At 44.8% G+C, this 25,105-nt stretch overlaps 2 protein-coding genes across 2 annotated transcripts; one reads left to right on the top strand and one right to left on the bottom strand.

The window, feature by feature from the left end:
* Nucleotides 1-385: 385 nt before the first annotated feature.
* Nucleotides 386-23,128, bottom strand: LOC119371714 (glutamine--tRNA ligase-like). Its single transcript, XM_037642170.2, is given in 17 exon segments — nucleotides 386-652; nucleotides 1,495-1,620; nucleotides 2,043-2,109; nucleotides 3,255-3,382; nucleotides 3,846-3,938; nucleotides 3,940-4,108; nucleotides 5,266-5,351; nucleotides 6,188-6,275; nucleotides 7,127-7,488; nucleotides 9,608-9,795; nucleotides 10,994-11,180; nucleotides 11,733-11,893; nucleotides 14,107-14,176; nucleotides 19,189-19,319; nucleotides 20,384-20,569; nucleotides 22,612-22,765; nucleotides 22,977-23,128. Coding segments are annotated over 17 exon segments (2,382 nt in total). The 5' UTR covers nucleotides 23,112-23,128; the 3' UTR covers nucleotides 386-601.
* Nucleotides 23,129-23,824: 696 nt separating this feature from the next.
* On the top strand, nucleotides 23,825-24,683 carry LOC119371715 (uncharacterized). The gene has a single exon (XM_037642171.2). It carries the CDS (start codon nucleotides 24,086-24,088, stop codon nucleotides 24,518-24,520), a length of 435 nt encoding a protein of 144 aa, XP_037498099.1. The 5' UTR covers nucleotides 23,825-24,085; the 3' UTR covers nucleotides 24,521-24,683.
* Nucleotides 24,684-25,105: the final 422 nt, after the last annotated feature.

The following is a 25,105-nucleotide window of genomic DNA, read 5'->3' as shown; positions in this document are numbered from 1 at the left end:
CAAACATCAGTGAGGGAAAAGCCCTTTGCAGAACACATTTTAAATTAATTTATTGACGTACCATGACAACATGTTCAGGTAGAAAAAGTTTACGCAGAAACTATGTCATTATACAAATACCACGAAAGAAACCCCTCCCCCCTCCCCTGATTCTAGAACATAAATTAATTTACGGACACGTCAGTTTTGCCGACTTGCATGATAGTCCCGTGAAAAGTTGCCATCTCACAGTACCAAACGAGCGAGCAAGAAAAAGGAAGTATCCTTGGCGAGGCAAGGAACTTAGGCTGCAGGATCACTGCAGCCATTAATTATTGTCCTTCTGTACATGCGTGGAAAATGCGCGTACTTGGAGTGCTGAAGCCCAGTTTGCAGAGCACAGACGTTACTAGCGATGTGTTCATTTTGGCGATTGCCCCAGTCGTCATGTAGAGTGAATGAGGCTTTGGCAAGCTTGCAGGAGGCAATGGGAAACGCACTATCGAGTGACTGTCGAGCGTACGAAAAAATATTTGAAAAAATAGAGTCCTTGTGCGTTGTTACGCGTCATTCGGGACACTTTGAAAAACGGAGGCACCTAAGGACGACGGTGTCCACGCTGTCAGTTCTTCCCGGAATCCTCTTTTAGCGTGACCGTCCTGTTAAACACAATCTGAAAGAGAAAACAAAAGCATAGGTAAGCAAACAATACTTATTTACCTAAACAAGCAGCGAAACTTTTGTGTAGTGATTGTGTACTGGTACTCTTTGCGTACTGATATTTAGGACACTCCAATATTTATTTGCCAGTATTTGTCCTAGGGTTTTTAGAGGGCTTGCAATATTTGTTAAACAAAGAAAATCGGAGGCAATTAAGCAACAAATTTGAATTGAATTGACAAAAATGTGTTAGCACTACCTTTAATTACCTCTGATTACCTTCGATTACTTTGATAGCCAATGCTAGCCAGTTCTGGTAATGTGCAAGTAAATATGGTAAAGTGTGCAGTAAGCTACACACTTTTTGCTAGTGTGCCTGCTAATGCTAACGCATTAAAAAGCGAGAAAAAAAAAATGCTATGTCAGTAGATCTTTAATAACATACACGTGGTAGTAACTAGACTGCTGGCCACCAAGCTCACCAGAAATGTTAGGGTTCAAAAGAAAATTCCCTGCTACTTCTTCGTTTTTTTTGTCTAAATTTAATTTTCCAGAGCCACTTCAACATTTACCAATGACTCCAGGCTTTACACTACAGTAGACAACCATGGATATGTACAGAGTACAGTCATGAGCAATATGAAAGGGAACATCAAAATCACCTTCAAGACGCCATAATGCTCATAACACTAATATGTTCCTAACACTAAATGTTCAAGGGAAAAGCTATAACTCTAGCAAATAAGTGCATCAGATTCGTATCTGCACATTATAAGTAATCAATGCTTAAACACAAATTTGGTGTTTCTCTTCATGTTGCTCACGACTCCACACGACACCCCAATGGAATCTCACCTTTTCCGGTGTGCTGTCCTGGTCGACGCAGAAGTATCCCAGGCGCTCAAACTGGAACTTGTCCAAGACGGAACAGCTAGCCAGCGACTGGTCGATTAGCGAGTCGGTGCAAATTGTCATGGCATCCTGGAAGTAGAAAACGCAAAGTTAATCATTCAAGGCTCCTTCCCAAATTAAGTTCTGCCAATTTGCGTGCAAAATTGTGATCTGTTTACGAAACAAGTTACTGTCTCGTAATCGCTGTCAGTAATGGATGCCCATCACTGACACTGATTATCACTATCGCTGATAATCACCAGAGATCATCACCGACAATGCTGACAGTGATTATCAATATCAGTGACCAGTGATCATCACTAACAACACTAAAAGTGATGATCACTGTTAGTAATAGAAGCCCATCACTGACAATGCTGGTAGTGATGGTCATCAGTAATGGATCGGCATTACATTGATGCCGTAGGGATTGCAATGATAAGTTACTAAGGCCATCCATGGAGAACCATATTATTATTTGCAAATATACAAGCACAAGGTTAGAGACTCACTCGATTGACGTCATTGAGAAAGCCACCGACCGCTTCGCTCGGGTCCTCGGGGTTCTTGTGGAAGAACCTGAAAATGTTACAAGGAAAAATCTTAACATGCAATTTGGCATATTCAACAAACTAACCACGAGAAGCGCCTAGGAACCTATGTTATAGCAACAACTCAAACTTTCAACAAAATATCAGAAAAAAGAATGTTTATACACTTTTGCACGTCTATATGGAATGCTTGTGGCATTGTCTGGCAACAGTAGTAAGATAACACTGCGGAAGCTACGTTGTAACAAAGTCATAAGAGTCCCGCTCCATTTGATTTACAGTGGAGTTCTTTATCCGCAATGATATCCGTACGGAATCTGCACGGAACAACAACTACAACTGGCAGACACAACATTACGTCATTGTGCGAAACGTAAATTCGTGCATATCTGCGTTTCTGATATGCAAAGCACTTGCATTAAAATCGTTCACCACGTTTTGTGACAGGGGTATGAAACACGATATGCTATGCTGAATTACGTGACACATGCCAACATCACTCTTTTGCGCAAGGTACAAACATTTTTATTTGGTCACAAATACGAGATGTAAGAGAAGTCGCTCTAGCCATCATACTGAAGCCTGGTATACGCGAAGTTGAGCACAGAAACTTTCTTCACCAGCAGTTTTAAAGGGGACTGACACAAATTTTTTTTTTTTTTTGCATCAAATGAAAGGCCAAGCCAAGCGTGAGTGCACCCTGAAAAAGTGTATGTTTTTAAAGGCTAGTTTCGGTTCCTACAATACCCAGACGTCACAACACGGTATGAGCTTCTCGTCACATGCTCGCGCAAGATATCTTGACGTTTTCACAGCTGCTCCGTTCCTGGCTCTGTTGATGACGCAATAAGCAGCCATTTTGAATGTTTTTGGTCCTCGACGTCATCACAACTAGCCATACTGGTGTGTGAAGTCACAAGAATTGACAACGTAGGCTGACATCACGCTGATGTCGATGTCGGCAGGTGTGCCATGCGAAAGTCGACTATAGTGTAAAAATCAAATATCGTATTCACATTTACCGAGCTTCACACTTGCGCAGAGCCATCTTCATTTACAGCAGATTGGTATGGCAGAATAAACTCTCCTTTGAAAATTCATGTCAGTACCCCTTTAAAGCTAAGGTTTGACATGATTCAAAAGGTTTCAGGTCGAACGGAAGAAAACACTCACAGCCGGTCGTACAGCCGCACTTCGCAGTTGACTGGCTTGGAGACCCAGTGGATGAATGCGCGGGGCTTCTCGGCGTCTTCGGCTTTTTGGCACGTCACCTCCAACTCCTGAACGTCGCCGGCAGCGTCCTGTGCACGGGACAACACGATGCGGCGAAAAGGAAAATGACATCACTAGACAATTCTGAAGCCTATCCATTCAAAAAGCGCAAAGAAAAGGCTAACAAGAACATAGGTCCTCGTCACCTTCTACATGCAATCTTTTGTAAACAACTTTTCAATTGTAAACTGCTTTGCAGAGTAAGGGCAGAAAGACAGGCTATTTGATTTGAGTGATCGGACACAATTACAGAACCCAAAGAGAAGCACGAAACCAGATTACTGCAGGTCGGCACCCAACATGTATTTTTTCACATTGCGTGTTTTCATTTTTTGTTCCCGGCATGATAAGCAGCGTCAGAACTTCTTGCAAGGAGAGCAATTGCACTGTCGAGCTAGCCTGCAAGCAACTTTTTAAGTCTCCCCTGCCAGCAATTTTTCGTATGCATAAAAAAAACTAAACTGAAACTAACAGTCATCTCACTCCACTGACCTTGATGACTTTGCTAATTGATATGACCAGCCCGGTGTGCCGGAGGCCGACGGACTGCTTGAGCGTGAGGCGGCGGAAAGACTTGTCGGCGGCTCTCCCGGAAGTCGGCCACCTCGATGTAGACCACGTTGGCAAGGGTGACCGTGTGCGAGCCTCGCTCGGGCGAGGCCGGGAAGTCGGGTACCGTGACCGGCACCTCGGCGTTCTGACCGTGCGGGAAGTTTGTGATGGTCACCTTGATCGGTTCCACCACGCACATTACCCTGCATTCGGCACAGCGAGATGGCAGAACACGAATGTTTCGTAAGCTATACGTCATGATTAATGATTCAATGCGCAACACTAGAAAAGGACGAAGAGAAGACCAAAACAACATAAGCACAAACTCTCAACTGCTTTATTAGAAACAGGAACAACACTTAGATACATCATTAGTGCAAGCACATCTGGTGGTAACAAAACACATGGTTGTATGGATGGTCAAGGTCGTGTAGTTCTTGTTTCTAATAAACCAATTGAGAGTTTGCGCTCATGTTGTTTCGGTCTGCTCTTCGTCCTTGTCTAGTGTTGTGCATTGAATGAGGAATCAGTACCAGCTCACCCAACTGTTAGTTCTTTTACTTCATGATTAAACAGTCCGCCGAGTGACATTGTTAGCACTTTTGAAACTGACAGACTAGCTTTCATCGCAAGGGCCAGTATGTTCGTACTAGGTGTACAACGAAGTATGAACTGATGCTTGTCACCGATTCAAGTTCCTGAAGCTTTCTTTAATCTCCACCTGTGCTCGACTTTCCGAGTTAAAACTGCAACTTTGAAATTTCGGTTCCACTGGCCAGTGCTAGCATTTCTCCTTTCTCAGGGATATTACATGCCAGTACTGTGCTGGAGTGCTCTTAAGAGACAAAGACGAAAACGTACATAGAAGCAATCTAGCAAATGACAATCAGTGGACGGTCATGTGTTCATGTATATTCATAGAAAATCACAAAGAAACTATTCACTGTACATTAACTGACGAATTAAAAAAAAAAATACAGTTTCTTCATCTGACAACAATGTGGATGCTTTGCTAACACTGTTTTGAGCTTTTGCTGACAATAATGTTAACTTCTATGATTTTTCATGCACACTAATCCTTGTTGCAGGCGTTTGTTACACTACATTTTGAAAAAATGTAGCATGTTATTCTAAAGTTACCTTTTATTTCTATTATACTAAGCTCATTCTTTCATTAAAGTACTTCGACACCCATCAAGAGTGCTTCATAGGTACCACTACAAGTTATTATTATTTTTTGTAATTTTGCACTGACCATAAAACATGATGAACTGTTCGTGAGATCGCACAATGAGCACAAATTTATAGACTTCACAGGAAATTTAGGAGTCTGTTTGCCCAGTCCAAAGCCACGACTCACCTAGGTGCGGTCAGGTTTAGAGAATCCCTGACGCAGGCCTCCAGCAGCTGAGGGTCTACAGCCGACAGTGACCCCGTCAGACCGAGCTGCAAAGGGAAAAAAAAAACTGACACTAAAGGTACACAGCCAAGCGGACACGATGGGTAACATAAACAAGCCTTTCCAGATGTATGTTTACGTGTGGTTCTAATTTTTATAACTGCTGGGTGTTGTTGAGATGCACAACACCGTGTCACGTTATAATATACCGCATTTTCGTGCTTATAACCAGCATAAAGAATACAGAAAATTTGGAGCTAAAGTCGACGTGCAGGTTACTTGCGAAGTTTCACGGCATCGCTTCACAGTAATGCAAGGAAGGCGGCTTCACGGCAACAGACAGGAATTTCATTTTTTTTCCCCTGTGGTTTTTAATTCGGAGTGCGGGTACTATGCGAGAAAATACATTCATGTTTGAAAATTTGGTTGAGGCGCACAGAAAAACACAGACTAGAAGAAGCAGACAGGACACTGTTTTTCGTGCACTTCAACCAAATTTTCAAACATGAACGTAAACCAACTGGACCAACTTGCCAACTTGCCGAGAAAATACGGTACTTTTTTTTATTGCTTCAGCCCTCTAAATCACTGCGCTCACGTTGCAGTCCTGGTTGCATTATATTGGTACAAAAGAGTGACACACTGTTTATTGTGACACAGTAGTTATCTAATGTGGTTAAGTAGTTATCTATGTGGTTATCTAATGTGGCTAATGTGGTTTGGCGAGGCCAAAAAATTTCGAAAAAACAATTTTCGGAAATACTTTTTTTTCACAATTTAGAAGGGCTAAAAAAGCTATTTCTAAAATATTACAGACAAGTAATGCATACTTGTCGAGTTATTTGCTCCTGAAGTCACTTTCATGGCCTGCATTTGCCCTTACCTTTGCACAGAAGTTATTGATAGCATCCGGGGGAAATCCACGCCTCCTCAGCGCTGTCAATGTGTACAGCCGTGGGTCATCCCAATCCCTGGGGAAAAACAAAATTAAGCCAAAATAAATTTGATCTGACAGCTATAAAACAGTATCAAGCATAGGTGAACATTCGCTTGGAGTGCCTGCACGGCAACTTGTAGATTCCTCAATTTCTCGGCATCTCTGTATCGAGCAACCTATTCCTTGCATATGTTCGAGAATTGAATTCAGGCGTTTCTGCATGACAGAACAGCGATATGACTATGAGGTATGCAGTAGTGGGCTACCTTTCATGTTGTGTATCGTAACCATCGGTGTTTTTTTTTTTTCTTTTTGTACATTAAGGCGCAAGCCTTAGATGCTTCACCTAACGCGAAAATTGACCGGCGCCATCAGCATCAACATGTGTGATGTAAAAAATCATCATCACGTGATGACGTCACCATGTGACGTCACCACGTCATGTCGAGCATGAAGGAAAGAAGATGACTTTTAAGGCTCGTTTTTCTTTGTTAGACACAATATTAATGAGAACTAACAGACTTTAACAGACAGAACTAACAGGCATTACTGTCTGTTAGTTCTCATTAATATCATGTCGAGCATGGGATGTCATGATGTGATGTCATGATGACGTCAACATGTGATGCCATCACGACATCACATAACGTGATGTCACATGACGACGGCATCGCGTGGCATCATCGGTTGGGCAAAGGTGAGTCGATAACGGAGGCAGTGCAAAACCAGGTGAGGTGCGGAAAGATTTCGGAGGGGGGCAGGAAAGGATCAATACATCGACCGAGAGAAAAAAGAAAAGAAGAAGAAGAAGATGGCTTTTGCCTTTGAGTCACCATAAGTGAATGCATAAGAGACCCTGTGAGTTTTTCGGCAGGGTCAACGCACCTGACGATGCCCTGCTCGATGAGCTTGGCGATCTTCCGCTTGGAGACGACGGTGTAGTTGAGGTTGAGCCGTCCGTACTCCCACTGCACGGGGCAGTAGACGTCGACGGCGTTGCAGAGCCAGTAGTAGGAGGAGCGGCGCGACTGGAACTCCTTGGTGCACAGCGAGTGGGTGATGTGCTCGAGCGAGTCGCACAGGCAGTGGGTGAAGTCGTACGTCGGGTAGATGCACCACTTGTCGCCCGTGCGCGGGTGCGGCACGAAGCGCACCCGGTACGCCACGGGGTCCTGCTTGCCTTCCTCCAGGGTCACCTTCATGCGCAGCGTGGCCTCGCCCTCGTTGAACTTGCCCTTGCGCATGTCCTGTGAGACGACAGCAGAGGATTGCAGTGCAACCGAAACTCAAAACGCCGACCGCAACAGAACTTCAATTTGGCTTAGTAGGTTACAAATGTTGCATTTAAAGGGGTACTAACACAAAAATTTTGGCCTCGCGTTTTTTTTGCTGCAATGTGTTGCTGGGGGCCTGTTAGTAATAACACGGCACATCGTTTGCTGCAGCGTGCGACAGATAATTAATTACAGGCTCCTCATTAATGACCAGTGTCAGTTTCGGTTTCAAAAACGACAAACCTCCGGGTGCAACTATCACCACCTAGCGGGTGCAGCACTCGATCACGTCAGCACACAGAACTGTGACGCACTCTCGCACGGTTCACGAGCAGCCGCTGAGAAGTAGGCTGCTGGAGCAAATGCGGCAAAAAAACATGGCGGCTATGGCGTCATCATAACTTGTTGCAGCGCGGTCACGTGAGGGAAGTAGGAGGTCCCCAAGGGTCCCCTTTGAGGGTGTCAGTAGTGAAAGGATGTCGATCGCTGACGCAAACTTCAAAATTCATTTAAAATAACTTCCAAGCTATATTCACTGTTGGTATTTGCAGATGATATTCGCATGTTCACCGGAATCGATCCCGCAGGCTATCTTGGCCACGAAATATTGTATAGCTTGTCGTCGTGTCGGCGTGTGCCTCACGTGTAAGGAAACGACACACTCATTCCGCTTTTTCCACGCTTTCAACAACACAATTCCCCGACATGCTGACTGACGAACACACGTCGAATAATGCTCTTTCCTTTCGCCTGTCTTTTCTTGGTGGTTTGCGCCTTGTAATTTCATGAAATCATTCAAAGCGGCGCGACGAAGATCAGGCATGACGAGTGAGAGCGTTTCCAGGCATCGGCGCCACGATAAAAACACTCGAATCGTTGACGTCATCGCTACTAGTGCATTGTCACTCGGGATGGTATGCACCACACCGAACACGTCACAGTAGTGTCGATGTCGCAGGATGATGAAGCCCCTTTGAGCTTTCGTACGCTCTTTGCCCTCGACATAAAATAACTTCCAGGTGACGGACGCTGTTCAAACTTGGTCAAATATACTTATGCATACCAAACAATCGAATGAAGCACACATCTCGAGCTTGAAATTTTATGTCAGTGCCCCTTTAAGGGAAGCCTCTCATTCAAGATGAGTAGAATTCAGTCAGAAATCATGATCACCAAAATTCTTGTCATCATCATCGTACCCCATTACAGAAAATGGGTGATGGGGTCCAGGAAGATACTGTATTCGAAAACAATGTCTTCATTCAGGTCAGTGTGAATTCCAGAAAAGGAGCATCCTGTCATGTGATGCATGTAAGGACACTGGTAAAGTCAAGACGATAAAGACGACAATGCTCTTGAACCACCGTAATACAGACAACGGAAAGAAAAGAAGAAGAAGAGCGAGGCGAAAAACCTTCGTGGTGCGAGCATCTTGGAGAAAAAAGAAAAGAAGCGTTGGAGCAGCACGAGGGCGGAGAGAAAAAGGAGCGGCGGAAGAAGAAGTCATGCCGTCGAGCACTCCTGGCTCCTGCCAGCGGCTGGCGCAAGTCCTTGGGCAGGCCAACATTGCACCGACGGTTCCTGTTCGTGACACGCTGCCTCCCCATTGGAGTCTCAATGGTCGATCTAGCACAGCGTCAAACAACTTCGTAGCATCGCTTCCGGGAGGCCCCCGAGTTGTGCAGCCGGTGCTAACGGTGATGTGCACTCCTTGACTATTTACCCTTCTTATGTACGAACTGTGGACTGTATAGAGCAATCTTTTGGTTATGCTGACTGTGTATAACATGAGTTGTTTGTGCATTTATAAAATGTCTGTATCTGTGTATGATACAGATAACGCTTGCTTCGTGCTTCTTATTTTTTAAGTACAACCAGCTACGGTGACTACAGTACACCGTGACACATTCCCACATCGCTGCTCACCTTTACCATTAACGTCCCTCATCATCTTTCAGCCCAAGAATAAGCGCTACCAGTCTGTCATAGAGGTAACATTTACCTCTTCAAGCTAATATTGGTGAGCAACGGTGGAGCTGAGAACAACATCCAAGATTGGTGATTTGTTGAGAGGCAACAAAAGAACACTTACCTCAAACAATCGGAGATTCTGTTCAATGGTGCGATCTCGGTAAGGTGATGGCGGCGGATTGAACCCCTTGAGCTCCTCCGCCGTCTGGTGACAGACGTAGGCCAGACCGCGCTGTATCAGTCGCACGGCCAGAACGTAGAGGTCGTCGAAGTAGTCGGATGCATGCGTCACCTTGTAAGGTTCATAGCCTGCAAGCATTTTTCACATGAAAGTGTTTTATGCCAGCATCCATCAAGACTTCATGACGTCATTTCCATCACGGAAGTGACATCAGTAAAATGCACACGAGCAGATCACAAAGAGAAACCAGAATAAAGAGTTTCGTTGGTTTCAATGTCCTGGGAGTCGAACCCACGACCCCTCGGTCTGCGACAACAGGTGCCGGGTGCTTCCGATCTCTACGACGGTGGAATCAACCATGATTTTTTGCCTCATGATCGTCCTCACACTTAAGCACGTTAGAGAAAGACCCCCCCCCCCCCAACCAGTTACAGTGACTGACCGTGCTCTTCCACGCGAGCTGGCTCCAGGTTATGTTTTTCAGTTCTTTAACCTCAATGCTCCTTTGAAAGCAAGGTAACCGAGGGAAAGTGATCACTGCACTACACAGACTCTCTCAACACTTTTTGGTCACTATTTTTTTTCTTTTTACAGGATGATTGCAATCCAACCTTAACACAATGAACATGTATGCAACAGGATACAGTTAAAGCTCAATCTAACAACCCGATTTTATGAACTTCCAGATTTCACGAATAATTTGAGCGTAGGTCATCACTTAGTTAAATCGAATTTCGACTGTATACGTAAAAATTGTCACAATGCCACTAAACTTAAAAGGATATAAATTTATAACAAACATAGTTGAACCCCTTTATAAGAGACACTGATACAGACACCAGTGCGCATACATCCAGATAGGGGTTGATCACAAAATGAGAATGTGGTACCCTGCTTATAAGAGACACTTCATATAAGGGACAATAACTGCTCCCCGGCAACGCGTCTCTTATAAAGGGGTCCAACTATATGGGATATAAAGAGGACATTCTCCAGTGAGACATGGCTCTGCTAGTGTAAAGAGGATTATCTGTAATTGCTATCACTATAGGACGTTGCCTAACGGAACAGTTCGCAAATATGAGAGGCAGACTGGCTACTGCCAAAACACAACTACACTCAAACCTCGATATAACGAACACGGATATAACGAATTATCGGTTATAACGAAGCAAATGAGGAATAGTCTTGTCATAGATACAGTGTTACATATAACCGTTTATAACGAATTTTCGGATATAACGAAGTTATTTTGTGGCAGACGCGACTTTGCTATAATGAGGTTTGAGTGTAGACGTATCACTGCAGACACTCTATCTCTCTCACCTAGCCACTGCACCATGTCCTGGATGCCCGCAAAGAAACGCTCCTCTTCCTTCTCGGGGTTGGTGTCGTCGTAGCGCAGGAAGCAGACGCCGCCTTGCGCCTTGGCGTAACCAAAGTTCACGTTGATGGCCTTGGCGTGACCGATGTGCAGGATGCCGTTGGGCTCGGGAGGGAACCGCGTCCTAACCTGCACGAATTGTAGGGGACACGATAAGCAGTTTTAGGGAACGGCACACCCATGTGGCACTTCGTGTGTACAAGTGCCTGAACTCTGCTGTAAGCCTTGTGCATTATTTTTGTAGAAAAATTGGCCATTTTGGCCCTGCAAAAGTGAATGTGCAGCGAAGATGTGGAAAACCAATGCTACAACTGCTGAGGGGGGGGGGGGTATTTAAAAATTCAGGAGCGTTATGCGGCCTATGAAGTGAAAAAATCTGATGTTAGCATCCAATGGTACCAAAAACCGTGTGACTGAGTGGTGACATCACGCTTGACATCCTGACGTGATGTGATTGCATCAAACTTCACACGATGTCATCCGTCACGTAACAATGGCCCCTGATGGCATCACTGTCACATTACAATGTCACCTGATGACACTTCTCAGTTTTTTGCACTGTCTTCAGGATTGGCCAAAGTCTTTCGTGTGAGCAGAAACGCCCGTGAATAATCCGACCACCCAGATGCCAATGGCTTTGCTGCGAAAAGTAGTCGGGAGCAGTGGTGCAACATAACGCACCTTGCCGCCGGTAACCTTGAGGTGGTGCTTCAGATGCGTCATGGTGGTCGGGGTGACGATGTAGCCCTCAGTCTTCTGGTTTTCGCCGGGTTTGTGGAAGTGCACTTTGGTCCGGAAGAGTTCCTCCATCGTGTTGGCACCGGTGTCAGCAGATATGACATCTAGCCAAGTCGAAAATGACAGAACTGTTACCACCACCTAGCCGGAAGCACTTTGAACATGCTGTATTTGGTTATGCAGACAATGAGAAACACACACTAATGAAGCGGAGGTGATGATACGAAGGTATGTATCTTGCTGCCATGCTCGAATAAGTGGGTAGTCAGTGTGCTGACCAAAATGTTTTCATCTCATGCATGTATGTTAATGGGCTGTCAACATTTCTAAGCCAAATGTGCCTGCTGTACCACACTTCAGCGAGAGGAAAGGGAACAGCCCAATACTCTCGCTGTTGGGACGTTCTCGGCTGCAGCACCATCTCATGAAAAAGGACACATTGGGAGTCTGAAAAATTCTCAAAATGCGCAGTACTATTCCCAGTCAAAGAAGCACCCATCAAGTAGTACGACCAATGACGCAGCTGGAGCATTTCTTTGTTTTTATCAGGAAAGAAGTGGCTGGTTGCACTGAACTGAAGGTACAATTTATGCACAAAAAAAATGTGTCTCTCAACATGTGTCTATGCCCTATCTCGAGGATTATCAATCACATGATCTGAGCACTGTGTTCCCTCAAATATTAATGATTCCCCTGCAACATTTACAATGCATTTTCATGCCACCTATGTCACCATAAGCAAGTACTTTGAGAACAAGAGTAAATAATGCAAGCAAACAAGTCCCATGCACATGCAAATTGGCTCTGAATGCTGCTCACTCATGCAAATGTTTCTCTTTATACTCTACTTCAATTCCATGCAGTGCACTAAGGGTTAGGGCTCGTGTTAGCCAATTCGCAAACATAGCAGACTTCTCCATCCCAGTCGGCCAATTGGTAGCTGGCTGCATGTTACGAAAAACGTGGATTTGCCTGCTGTACGCAACTAATTCTTGGGTCTTCCGTGAAGCTTCCATTCAGTTCGTAATGATGTTGAAGGCATTCGGAGGTGGATGACAGTGTATGCCTTCAATTTCTATTTTACGGTTATAGCTGACGCGACCCACAGCTTTCTTTGCACTGCATGGAAGTTGCTGAAACTGGATATAGTGCTCTGCGTAAAAAGAAGCATGAAAGAATGATTGCGAGAAGACCCCCCCCCCCCCTCACCCAAGATTGTCGAATGCCCCGGCTTTCTGGAATGACTGATACTTGACCTTGCTGCCCGTCCGCGCACAGTATGCAGCAAACGCGATCACGGATGCACACGACATGATTGTAGTGGGTTGAGAAGGAGAGAGAGAGAGAAAGAAAGAGAGAAAAACAGTGATGCAGAAAGCAGTACACACAGTGCAAGGCAGCAGCACGTGCAAAAGCAATCCGTTAGAGCAATGTGAGCACTAATTAGTTCAAGTGACTTCCGTCCACGCAAGTGTAGACGGAAGCGCTAAATGCTAGGCATGTGCGAATATTTGAGCACTTTGAATATTCGAACGAATATTACAGTATTCAAATTCACTACGATTCGAATTTAAATAATATTGGAAATTTCAAAGTATTCGAAATGAACGAATAGGTGTATATTAGTCCGCGTGTAACACCCCTGTAAAGGTGGTTTGACTGCAGTGGTGGGTGCTATACCGTGAATACACCTATCCAAGGGAAATCCGCACTGCCGCAAAGCCCTTCAAGGTGAAATGAACATATTACCTTCATATAGATTAATCATTTTTTAAGTTTAAAAGCTTGTTACACCGGCTTATATGCTCTCAGTATAGTAAAATCTAAAACGTAGCATATTTTACAGGTTATCACTTGCACTCTACCGAAAGTCAAATCCTGCTACTATTCAAAGTTTCTTCCACTTCTCTTTGAATCAAAAATAAATGACATTTGCTCATGCCTTGTTTCTATTTTAAAAAATATTGTGCAGGTTAGCTGGATCATGAATAATATGCCCATTTTTTTTAATATGTGATATATACTATTCAAATTCGATTCGAAATTATTCGGCCAAATCACTATTCGCTTCAAACTTGCTTCGAACCTAAAGTTTACTATTCGCACGAGCCTACCCCTGTGTAATATTTTCTAGGAAACATGGATGAGGTGGTTGTTAACATACCCTACTCCAGGGCATAGCCAGAAATTTTTTTCGGAGGGGAGGGGCAAAAAATAAAAAAATGCTGGATACCAAAATGCCACACAAGCATGCAGCACAAATGTTTTGATAAACATTGAAAGCAAAAAATGATTGATTAGGCTGCTGGTCTCTCACCACTATTTAAGTGAATGTCGACCGACTGCGTATCCCGAGGAGTGCAGGCTTTCGGGCGCTCCTTGCCTCCCTGGAAAGTTGAGGTGCGTTAGTTTTAATCCAAAGTGCTCTACCCAAGTGTTACAGGGACCTTCTCCGTTACAGGGACCTTCTCCTGTATGTCCAATTTGATGGACATACAGGAGAAGGTCCCTGTAACGGATTTTTATAGGATACAACAGCACAGAAAGACGACGGAGTAGAAGAAGAAGGTGACAAGGGTCCAGAGCTGGTCTCTAGCTTTTTTTTTTTTGTGTTGATGCATGCTGTAAGCATGTTACATCAACTACCTAGGGCGTTTAGTTCAGCCATGCAAAGGAGACTCGCTAAAATCTGACATTAAGATATTAAAGCAAGAATGCAGCAGGAATGTCTAAATGTTGAAGGCATACACATGGTTTTAGTTGGGAAGTTGTTGAATATAATCGAACATAAATAAAAAAAAACATGCAACCTGTTGACACATTTTTCAAATAAATTATTATAAGTTCCCTCAGAAAGGTACGAAGAACCTACAACATCGATCTCAGCAGGACAACACCTGTGACCGCTAAGCCTGTTGCCCAAGTAAAGTCAATCTACATTAATTAGAGCTGTGCGAATAGCAAAATTTTGGGTGCGAAGCGAATTCGAATAATAAAGATTGAGTGCGAATCGAATGGAATAATTTCGAATAATTTTCTAATATTTCCCAAACATTTTTCGAATAATTCGAAGTGAAATTACAGAAAAAGTTGCAGAGAATCCCTAAGTATGTTCTTGTGAGATAGCAACATGAAAGTGTTTCTTTTCGCTAGGTTGATGAAGCACTGGTGGGGTCATATTTCATAGTTGTCTTTCTTATCAAGAGTGAGGCAATGTAGAGGCCGAATTGTATTTATGTACATGATTTGGTGCAACCAAAGTGTTGCCGACAACACTTTACACGTGATAGGCAAAGATGCCATTTTCTCAGCCTCTCCTCCTGTTTCAACTGCTGTGGAAGGCCAACTGATGTGGTGGACAAGGGTGTGCTCCCTTCAAGTCCGGAGTTCCAAATCTGCCTCGTAGACGTCGATATATAAGAACATCTGAAATTTTGGATGCTAAAAAGTAGGGGTATGCGAATATTCGAAAGTTTCGAATATTCGTCGAATATTACACTCGGAATATTCGTATTCGATTCGAAGTTTGTGTATTCGAGAAGTTTCGAATGTTCGATAACTTCGAATATTCGAAAAATTCGAATATGCGATTCGATTATCATGCATAAAATAACTCGCCTTCCACATTTCTTCTGCGTTCGTATAGCTAAAACCGTTGCCAAGAGGAGCGATACACATCGTAAGTACACGGAGGCACGATATCTGCCTGCGACGAACGCCCATTACGTATGATTTATTGCTGGTGCATCTCCGACGTGCAGCGCTGTTGGCGATCATCTAACCGTACATTTTCAATATTATGCGGCCGTAACGTGCCACACTGCCACTCGTTCATTATGCAGGACCACTTCTGAAGAAAGACAGTGACCCACGTGACTGGTGGCGGACTGTTCAGATACCCCAGTCTGGCAAAGCTTTGACCCATGTAACTCCCTATACCAGCCTTTTCTGTTCCAAGCGAGTGTGCCTTTTCAGTGGCGGGTGGGGGGGGGGGGTGTCTCTGTTACAAGGGAGCGCCTGCTGCCTGATGATGTGGAGGAACTCATATTTCTTCATGATAACATCTAGTCATTACTTTCATTGTGCCGTGATATTTGCTTGTGTTGTGATGTGCATTGTGCTAGCCTGGACCTTATGTTCTGGAGATAGCAGTGTATGTTTTGTTGCCAGTCAGGATGTTAATCTTTTTTTTTTTCAAATAGCTACATGTTAAATAAAATATTGTTACTGTGGAGGCATTTTTCCTTTGATATTCGATATTCGGTTCAATATTCGAAGGTGGATATTCGTATTCGATTCGTATTCGAAAAATTTGATATTCGCACACCCCTACTAAAAAGCTTCGGCGTCCGATTTTTCGAACTTCCTGCCCAAATTTCAGGTCCAAAACAGCACTAATTGAGCCCCCAACTCTGCCACATCTTTCATCTCCATATTGGAACTAGCGTTTTCTTGAGTTAATACATTTGCGATCGTAACGGACCTTGAAAGGCAGCTTTGCCGCAACACGGGGCTGTGAGGAGGTGAAGCATATTAAAAATTACACCATCTCCCGCTAAAGGGGACCATGAGGCGATGCGAAGCCGGAGCACTTGCACGATCGCGTTCCGTTGGCTTCGTTGTGCATGCTACCGACCTCGCGTCGTGGAACGCGAAGAGGGACGCTACGCGCGTCGTATCTATCTTCCATCTAGCCTGGCCGTTAATTCTCACAGGGCGAGCGGGGAACGCGGTCGACAGGCGGGCGAGAGGGGGGCAGCGTGGGAGAGGAGAGAGAAGCGGAGGGGACGCGCATGCGCTCGAGCTCATCGCGGCGTTGCGCAGGAGAGAATTTCGGCATGTCTAGCCCGCGTTTCAGAGGAAGAGTGGAAAGGGGGAGGGGAGAGGGAAAGTGGAGAGGGGGAGGGTATGTGCATGCGCAGTAAGGGTGGTCACGCTGCACACCACCACCGGATTGAGCTCCGCCTTAAGATACTTCGCATCTAAAAATCTAGGGACCGGGATTAAGGAAAAGAAATGCCTGTTAATGGGTGTTCCTATGTTGGCTCGTTGAAGTATGTTGGCACATTGAAATTTTCTGTTAGTCATACATCTTTTGTCACGTGTTCATTTTACTTTAGTTGTTTACACCACGTTTCACAAATCACTATTCAATTTTTTTTTTTGTTAAACATACGTCATCACGTACAACGTTTATCGATTTTATGGTTACCATGTGATCAGAGCTGACAAGAGTTGAGCATATATATGTCCCCATGTGCCTCGAATAAAACCAGTTGTTAGTAGGCGTACGTCCTTGTCTCTTCTTGTGGTTGTTTCGTTGACGCCGTTTATTCACCGCTCTAAATGCACCAACTAGCCCAACAAAAAGTTTTAGTTCACTTCCAATCAGACGTTGACTGTCTCTTGCCTAAGTTCGACCGTAACGGAGCTTGAAAGGCAGCTTTGCCGCAATACGGGGGTGTGATGAAGTGAAGCATATTGAACATCTAGGGACCACTTTCAACCAGACTTTGTCTCTTGGCTAAGTTCGACCGTAACGGAGCTTGAAAGGCAGCTTTGCCGCAATACGAGAGCGTAATGAGGTGAAGCATATTGAAAATCGCACCATCTCCCGCTAAAGGGGACCATGAGGCGATGCGAAGCAGTGTTTCGGCATGTAGAGCCCGCGTTTCAGAGGTGGAGTGGTGAGGGGAAAGGGGAGAGGGCGAATTGAGAGGGAAAGGGAATGGGATAGGGGAAAGGGAATGGAGAGGGAGAGGTGATGTGGAGGGGAGGGGAGGAGTGGAGAGGGGGTGGGAAAGGAAAATTAGAGGGGGAAAGGGAAGGTGGAAAGGGAAGGGGAGAGGTGATGTGGAGAGGGAAAGAGGAGAGAGAGAGAGAGAGAGAGAGAGAGGGAGTGGAGAGGGGAAGTGGAGAAGGCTTGCGCATGCACAGCAAGGGTGGTCACGCCGCACACCACCACCACCACCACCACCACCGGATTGAACTCCGCCATAAGATGCTTCACATCTAAAACCTGAAGGGGTCACTTTCAACCGGACGTTGACTGCATTTGTCTTTGGGAAGTTCGAATAGTAAAATTTCAGTGCGAATCGAATCGAATAGCAAACACTATTCGAAAAATATTCGAAATTTCGAATATTCGCACACCCCTAACATTAATAAAACTGCAGAGGACATGTGCATCAGAGAGAAAGGCAATAAATCTATGGTGGTCCCCTCTTTGCTTTCAGTGCTGAGTTCAACAAGTTCATGCTTTTAAATCTCGCTTCTCGCTCCTTTCTTCCTCTGTGAATGCAGCAGCTATATAGTTTGGTCAATCCCTCAGGACAGACCATTCATGAGGCGATCCCAAACACACGAAACTTTTCAATCACTGTCATCATCGGCCTGACTGTGCCAAATACGGGGCAAAGGCCTCTCCCATGTTCCACCAGTCAACCTGGTCCTGTGCTTGCTGCGGCCACCATATCCCCACAAACTTCTTAATCTCATCTGCCCACCTAACTTTCCGTCTCCCCCTCATGCGCCTGCCTTCTTTTGGAATCCAGTCAGTTACTCTTATTGACCAGCGGTTATCTTGCCTATGCGCTACGTGCCCTCCGCACGTCCATTTCTTCGTTTTGATTTGAACCAAGATGTCCGCGGACACTAAAGGCAAACAACAATTCATGCTAGAGTGAAAACTAAAACCTTAATTAAGTATGTCTAAAATGTCAATATTATGCATGGCAACGCTTTATTAATTGAGAAATTAAGGTAAATGTACGACACGATTTGCGTAACCAGCGGGACATTCTGAAACAACAGCCCGATGACGTAGAACGCCCTTTGAACAGTTAATCACTATAGTACTCAAAACACCCATGATAAAAAATAACACTGCAGTGCATTACAAGAAGGAATAAAATTTAGCTCGTGCATTTCTGTACGATTCACGAAAAAAAGAACTTCTTTGTATTACCATGGAGGATTATGCAGGAGGTCCAAAAGTTTCGTTTTGGGCAGTAAAGCGCAGGCAACGCAAATGCTAAGTCACAAGGCCTTTTCGAGGCGGGCGGTTTGAAATGCACTAACAGAGAGTGGACCACTAATGCGATTTTCTTTTAAATTAAGGATTTTCTTGGCCCGAAACAAGCACTACAAGGTTTTCGGAATGCTATTTCATAGCATTCCAAAACTTAATATTTACCTTTAGTGCCCCTTTGACACGCATTTGTTCCCTGGCCCACTCGGCTCTCTTTTTTGACCCCTTGACATTACACCAATTATTTTCCTTTCCACGGCTCACTGCTTCATCCTCAATTTAAGTCGAACCCTTTCTATGGTCTGTGGTTTAAACACCAAGGTGTCAGCAATGAAATGTTTTCCGAGCACTGGGAGTGCGCTCACTGACCTTGGTCTTAGGACGAGACGCCTTCTGGAGGTCGGCGTCCGACTTAGGGCCAAGCAGGTGCAGCACCTGCAAGTCCACCTCGTTCTTGATGAACTTGCCCTCCGCAAAGGGCAGCTTCGCGCGAGCTTCCGCTGCAACAGAAACACAGTTGAGAAAAGTTGGTAAGAAACGCAGCTTAAGACAAGGCTAAATAAAAAATAAAGAATAGACAGGAAGGCAACAACACAAGAGCTTTCAAGAAAGCGGAGAACATAAACAAGAACCAACAGAACTACTAATACAGCTTGGAAGGATGGATCAGTGACCAAGCTGGCAGCTCAGTGCTAAGTGAAGACGCATACATAGGATCAAAGTTCAAATAAATGAGCCGATTGAACTTCCATGAACGATTTCAGGTTTGGAATGCCAGAGAGTACAAAAAACTAGCATATACAATTTTTTTTAATACGAAAATTAAAGAGAACCAGTGCCAGTAGTGGTCGCAGCAAGTGACACATGACGTAATACTGCTTAGGAGCAGCGCTGTCCCTAGGTGTAACCTCCTATATCAGGCAGTTCCCAAAGCAAACACTCAGTATATTTGGAAAGCCACATTTTGGGATTTCTGTCTTGATTGCCGAGTGCAAGGTGCCCACCGCACCCGTTTCAATAATTTTTAAAAGCTGTGAGTAAAAACGACATTTTCACACCATTGATCCTGTAGTTTTGTGAATATTATAATTTTGTCATATGTATATACCACTCATTTATGCTAAGCACACCAAAAGTAAAGCTTTTTTTTTTTTTGCAGTTGCCTTTTGAATCAACAACCTCAAAGGTGATGTTAATGGGGTATGGGAAGCCCACCGCTTCTTTGTCTCGAGGTTCGGATATCAAAAGTATTATAAGATGACAAAAGATGCCACACTAACTTCTCGTGCCCCAAGTGCCTATAGGCCCTGACAAAGGACATCTCTGTATGTTATGTACAGATTTATTTGAATAGATCAGAAACCTAACCAAACATTTGAAAGGCAGTCAGTTTCTAATACCAAAGTGCAGAGGCGTTTCACGTTCAAAAGATCCGTAAAGTACACAAGCATCTTTGTATTCTGCAAGCATTGGAAAGTGGCTGCCGAGGCCAAAAATTGAAACCACAACGTTGCGCCCAGCAACACAGTGCCACATCGACTGAACTCAACAGGTTTCTGCTCACCTAGTAGAATGCCAACGTTGAATTGGTATCGGTCTTCCACGAGCTTCTCCCGATGAGTGTTGACGACGTCCTCGACGGCCTTCTCAATCTGGTCGGGTGAGACAACAACGCCGACGCCACTGTGCGTCTCGAACGCCTTTGTGTCCAGCGGCGGTTCCGGGTGCGTGAGCAGGTAGTCCATGGCAGCTGCGCGCAAAAACAGCGTGGATCAGCTAGAGAATAAGCTGTGATGATGATCTCCTAATACATCGGTATACAACATCCGTTGTTATTGCTTAAAATAAAAAGATTATGCTTAATATACCAGTGTTGCCCTTCAGGTAACAAATTTATATATTTATATATTTACTTACCATTTCAGTACAATAGGGGGGGAGAGCATCTGGAAGTTTTTCATGTACAACAGCTATGGAAAATGGGAACATCGTTTCAATAATTGTTTCTCCGATCTTGTGCACATCTGTAATGTTTAGGATGTGTCCTACATTAACCCTTTCAGACGCCACCTGTGAAGAACTGTCTGTAAGTGCGTCAAGTCGATACAATGCTTATTTTAAGGTACTCGATATTATATTGCAACAAAAATAATGTCGTAATATGTTCATTTATGTGTGTTATAGTAATCATTCCAAATTACTCTGTAATTAAATATCTACTTATTGAGAAGCCATTTATGCTCAGTTTTTGCATAAATAGAATGAAATCTCAGGCTAGAAATATAGTGCACATTTGTTTTCGGTTATGTCCATGTTGAACAAAGAAAAATTATACTTTTGACATGGGTCGCGGGAAGCGCCTCGTCAATTATGGCGGTGCCTTCAGCAAAGCGATCGTATGCAACAGTACACTGCAAAACAAGTTAAATGAAGACAAATTTATTATGCCGGAGGTTCAATTCATCCAAAGCTCAATTTACTGTACTCTTTCTTAGCTCCTATTCGTTACAAATAGCAAAAAGAAGTGGTGTACACAATTATGTACATAGTGTGTCAAAGGGTTAACATCGATCGCACAAGTAGCATGCTGTCATTACCTTAATCCTCGAAAATGGCACAAATGCTCTCTGAAAGATTTGGTGGTCAATCGTAATATTAACATACTACAATACTGTATGAATCAATTTTACACAGGTGAGACAGGAAACTTAACAGGACGACCAAGGAACCACAGATGCAACGTTAAAAATAATAGTCATACGATGAATGGATGTGGCTCTACCCTTTTGATCAGGCAGCAGCTTATGCCACCCAGCTGTAACCCATTTATTTAGTGAAGGGCTAAATTCTGCTCCTGCCTCGCTTTTAGCCACCAATAAGATAACCTCCTCTTGGGTATTTCTGCCTTCGAGGAACGCTATTGCCGCACACCCTCGAAAACACAACCACAGGATTGACTGGGAATACGCCACAACAAGGTCAAAGAAAGATATCACGCAAAAAAAAAAAAAACATAATGAAATGATCCCAACAGCTGCCCGAATCTGCGATTATTCAGTCGGGCTCCGGGTACAATAACCCGACTGGCAGGAAGTGTGCCACCTGTTTACCCACACTCCGTTACGTCACGTATTGTGCACGTACGTACATTGACGACTACAGCTTGTTCTAAGTGAAAAAGGAACCCGCACACGTTTACAAAACGTCTAACTTTTTTCAGAAACGAACAGTAACTTTGATTTGCTGATCAAATGTCACTAAACTAAGTTAGGAGTTACTAAACACGACTATAGCAACTTTTGAACCTGCTTGCACACTTCAGCAGCTTCTATAAACACAAATAAAGACACGTTGATACGCTTAACGTAAAAAACACTAAAAAAAAAAAGTAACACCCAAGTTGTGACAAAAGAATGCAGACAAGATGATGGAACGATTGCTTCGTGTGCGATTATTGAAACGCGTTCTCAGCATCTATTCATTGATTTAGAAAATAACCGATTGGATCCATAAGCGGGAGGCGTGAAGAATCATCACTCTTTTCTCATGTCTTTCAGTTTCGCTTAGTTATAAGCAGTTCGTGTAGTGCAGACTCGTCTTTGGCAGTCGGCAAGCCTGCTACGTTGGTAAGCAGAACCCAAGAAAGACACACAAAAAGTTAGACTGCTTGGCGAGATGCGACAAGCGAACGTAAGCGAGGTGATTGATATCTGCCGGCCACGCGCACGACATACATAAAACGAGCGGCAAACGCATCGCTCGACCTCGTGCAGGACTCGAGCATGCGAATACCTGACAGCTTGGCCTCGGAGTCGAGCTTTCCCTTGGCGACGTATTCGATGAGCAGCGGCTCGTACTGTTTTATTTGTCCCTTCATCTTTGTCACGACGTGGTACAGCAGGTTTCCCATGGCCTTCGTGATCGGCTGGCTCGTTGTTCTCTCGGCCTGTCGAGTAAATAATAAGATAAACACGTCACATCACCGCAAAGAGATGCGGACTAAAGAGAAACGCTCGACACCATCGTAGGTTGACAAGTTTCGGGTTTCACGGATGACGCAAAGGCGCACGCGGGCGTGCGAACGGTGCCTGCGGCGAGCCGGCATCGACAGGAAGAGATCGTAAAGCGACAACGCATCATAAATTGTTTGGACTTACCGCCAAGATGGCGTCGTAGAGACCTTGCGAGAGTGCCGCATTCTTCGCCGTCTCCTTGGCTTTTTGCTCGCTGAGCCCGATTTGAACGAACTTTAGCTCGCGTTCGCTCATCGCCGCGCTCGCCGGAGCTGCCATGTTGGCCAGAACAAGAACCGGAAACCGGAAGTTATGGTCACCTCCTAGACATACTACAGCAGAGAGAAAGAGAGAGAAGAGAGCAAGCGTGGATGTACCGTAGGGAATGACGTAATTTAACAGGACTTTGGAAGTCCGCAATTTCGTGCCAGTTCTTTGTGCACGCTTGAAATGATGTACGATTATTACAGATCGCGCAATGTGGAGGTGCCAGAGCTTGCGGACGTTCAGAGAGAACTCCAAAAACCCGACATGAGGCATTAGACTTGGTAGACTAGTGTCCCCATCTGCTGGAAAGAAAGCGAAACTATGTGTACACGTGAAGATACACACGTGTTTTCTCATTTGTCCTTTGTTGTGCTTTTACCCCACGAGGTGACGACAGTTGACGACGCTCAATCTCACCCATTTATAACCATTTCCAAATTACATGTTACAGCTTAGCCGCATTGACGTGGTTGAACTTATGTCGTTTACCAGCTTGAGTAGGATTATCGATCTGGGTCAGTTGCACAGATGGCCCAGATTGGTGTAGCAGCAACCTCTTCGGAAGCCATGCTTCGAGTCATATCGATATTTGACAGCCCGGAACCGAAACCAATGCGAAGTGAGATTAAAGGGGGAGAGAGTAGCTAGCTGTTTGCGAAGGCTTCCGTAACTTTAGCGACTTTAGCAACTTTAGCGCCTCAGATGTTCTCTGGCGCCTCTCTCTGTAACCTTTTGTGCGAAGTTGTTGCATACCCAATGCGCTACATACTCGTCCCTCTCAGCTAGCGCGACAGTGGTGGTCGATAAGTGTTATTACGCAAACTCCAGGTCTCACAGCTGTTTCGCTGGCAAGAAAAAGAAATATGGCGTCGTCGCGCTGAGAGTCCCTTCGTTGAGGGTCTCTTCGAGGAAACCCGCGAGGACGATCATTCCAACTACACTTTTCTATTCGTCGACTCAGCCTCGATCGCTTCCGAGAAGGAGTCATGGGAGCCCTGTACCCGGGAGACTGCCTGGAAGACGACTTCGAGCCGTGGTTGGACGAAACGGACCCCTGGATCGACCGGGTGTACCGTCTCAACGGCGACGTCTCCACGGCTTCCTCGGACGCCGTCATCACGCACTACCTGACGGACGACGAGCTTTACCGGACGCTGGCGTTCCCCGCCGATTACGACTGGTCGACCACGGTGATCTTCAAGTTCGACGTCGACTGCCCCGAGATATGGCCCAAGCTGTGCAAGTTTATCGATCTCTGCCCCGAAGTCAAGTTTGGCGGCTGGGCCCGCACCAAGGTGTCCTACGTGCACCTCATCAAGACCTGGACTGTTGACGAGGCCGACTTCTTGATCGGTAAACGAGAGGCCGACATCGAAGGAATTCACTGCCGCATTCTTCCCGTCAGAGTTGTGCCGGTCTGAGACGCGATTCCGCGCTTGGTGTGCGTGTCAGCGCGCGATCGGACGCTGCAATGTCATAACTCCTCTTGTTCAGTTTCAACATTTTCGTCTCGTTTTCTTTTTTGTGGCCTGTGCGAGTGTTCATGGGCGTCAGAGTGGTTCTATTAAACACGTGTGCTACCAAGTAGTTTAGTGGCGAGTGTGTCGACTTCTACCACCTGCTCGCGTTTGCGAGTTTTGGGTCTGGAGTTTTACGAAAACGGGCGACAGATTGCTCACTGAAGCGCACGCGAGAAATCAATCGGTCAGTCAATCCTCCTAAGTTTACACAGGCAGGACGTTTACTATGCTTACTACAACACATGCTCAAAAGAAGACGTACTTACCCGAGGATTTGCATATTGAAAGTTGTCGCTCTTTCATGTCATTTTGGCAGTAGCTGTTGTAAGCCTGTTTCAAACCAGCTCAATGAGTGTCAGCTGTAAGGCGCTTGGTTCTCTCATAAGCTTTTTTAAGGTAACGAGTTGGTTTGCATGTTATTAATTTGAGAAAATGATGTATTTTAGCGAGAAGTGAAATCTGAAATGTTCAGTAGGTGAATCGTTG

Source organism: Rhipicephalus sanguineus, chromosome 10 (assembly GCF_013339695.2).
Source record: "Rhipicephalus sanguineus isolate Rsan-2018 chromosome 10, BIME_Rsan_1.4, whole genome shotgun sequence".
NCBI lineage: Eukaryota > Metazoa > Arthropoda > Arachnida > Ixodida > Ixodidae > Rhipicephalus > Rhipicephalus sanguineus.
This window is presented reverse-complemented; position numbering and strand designations above follow the sequence as displayed.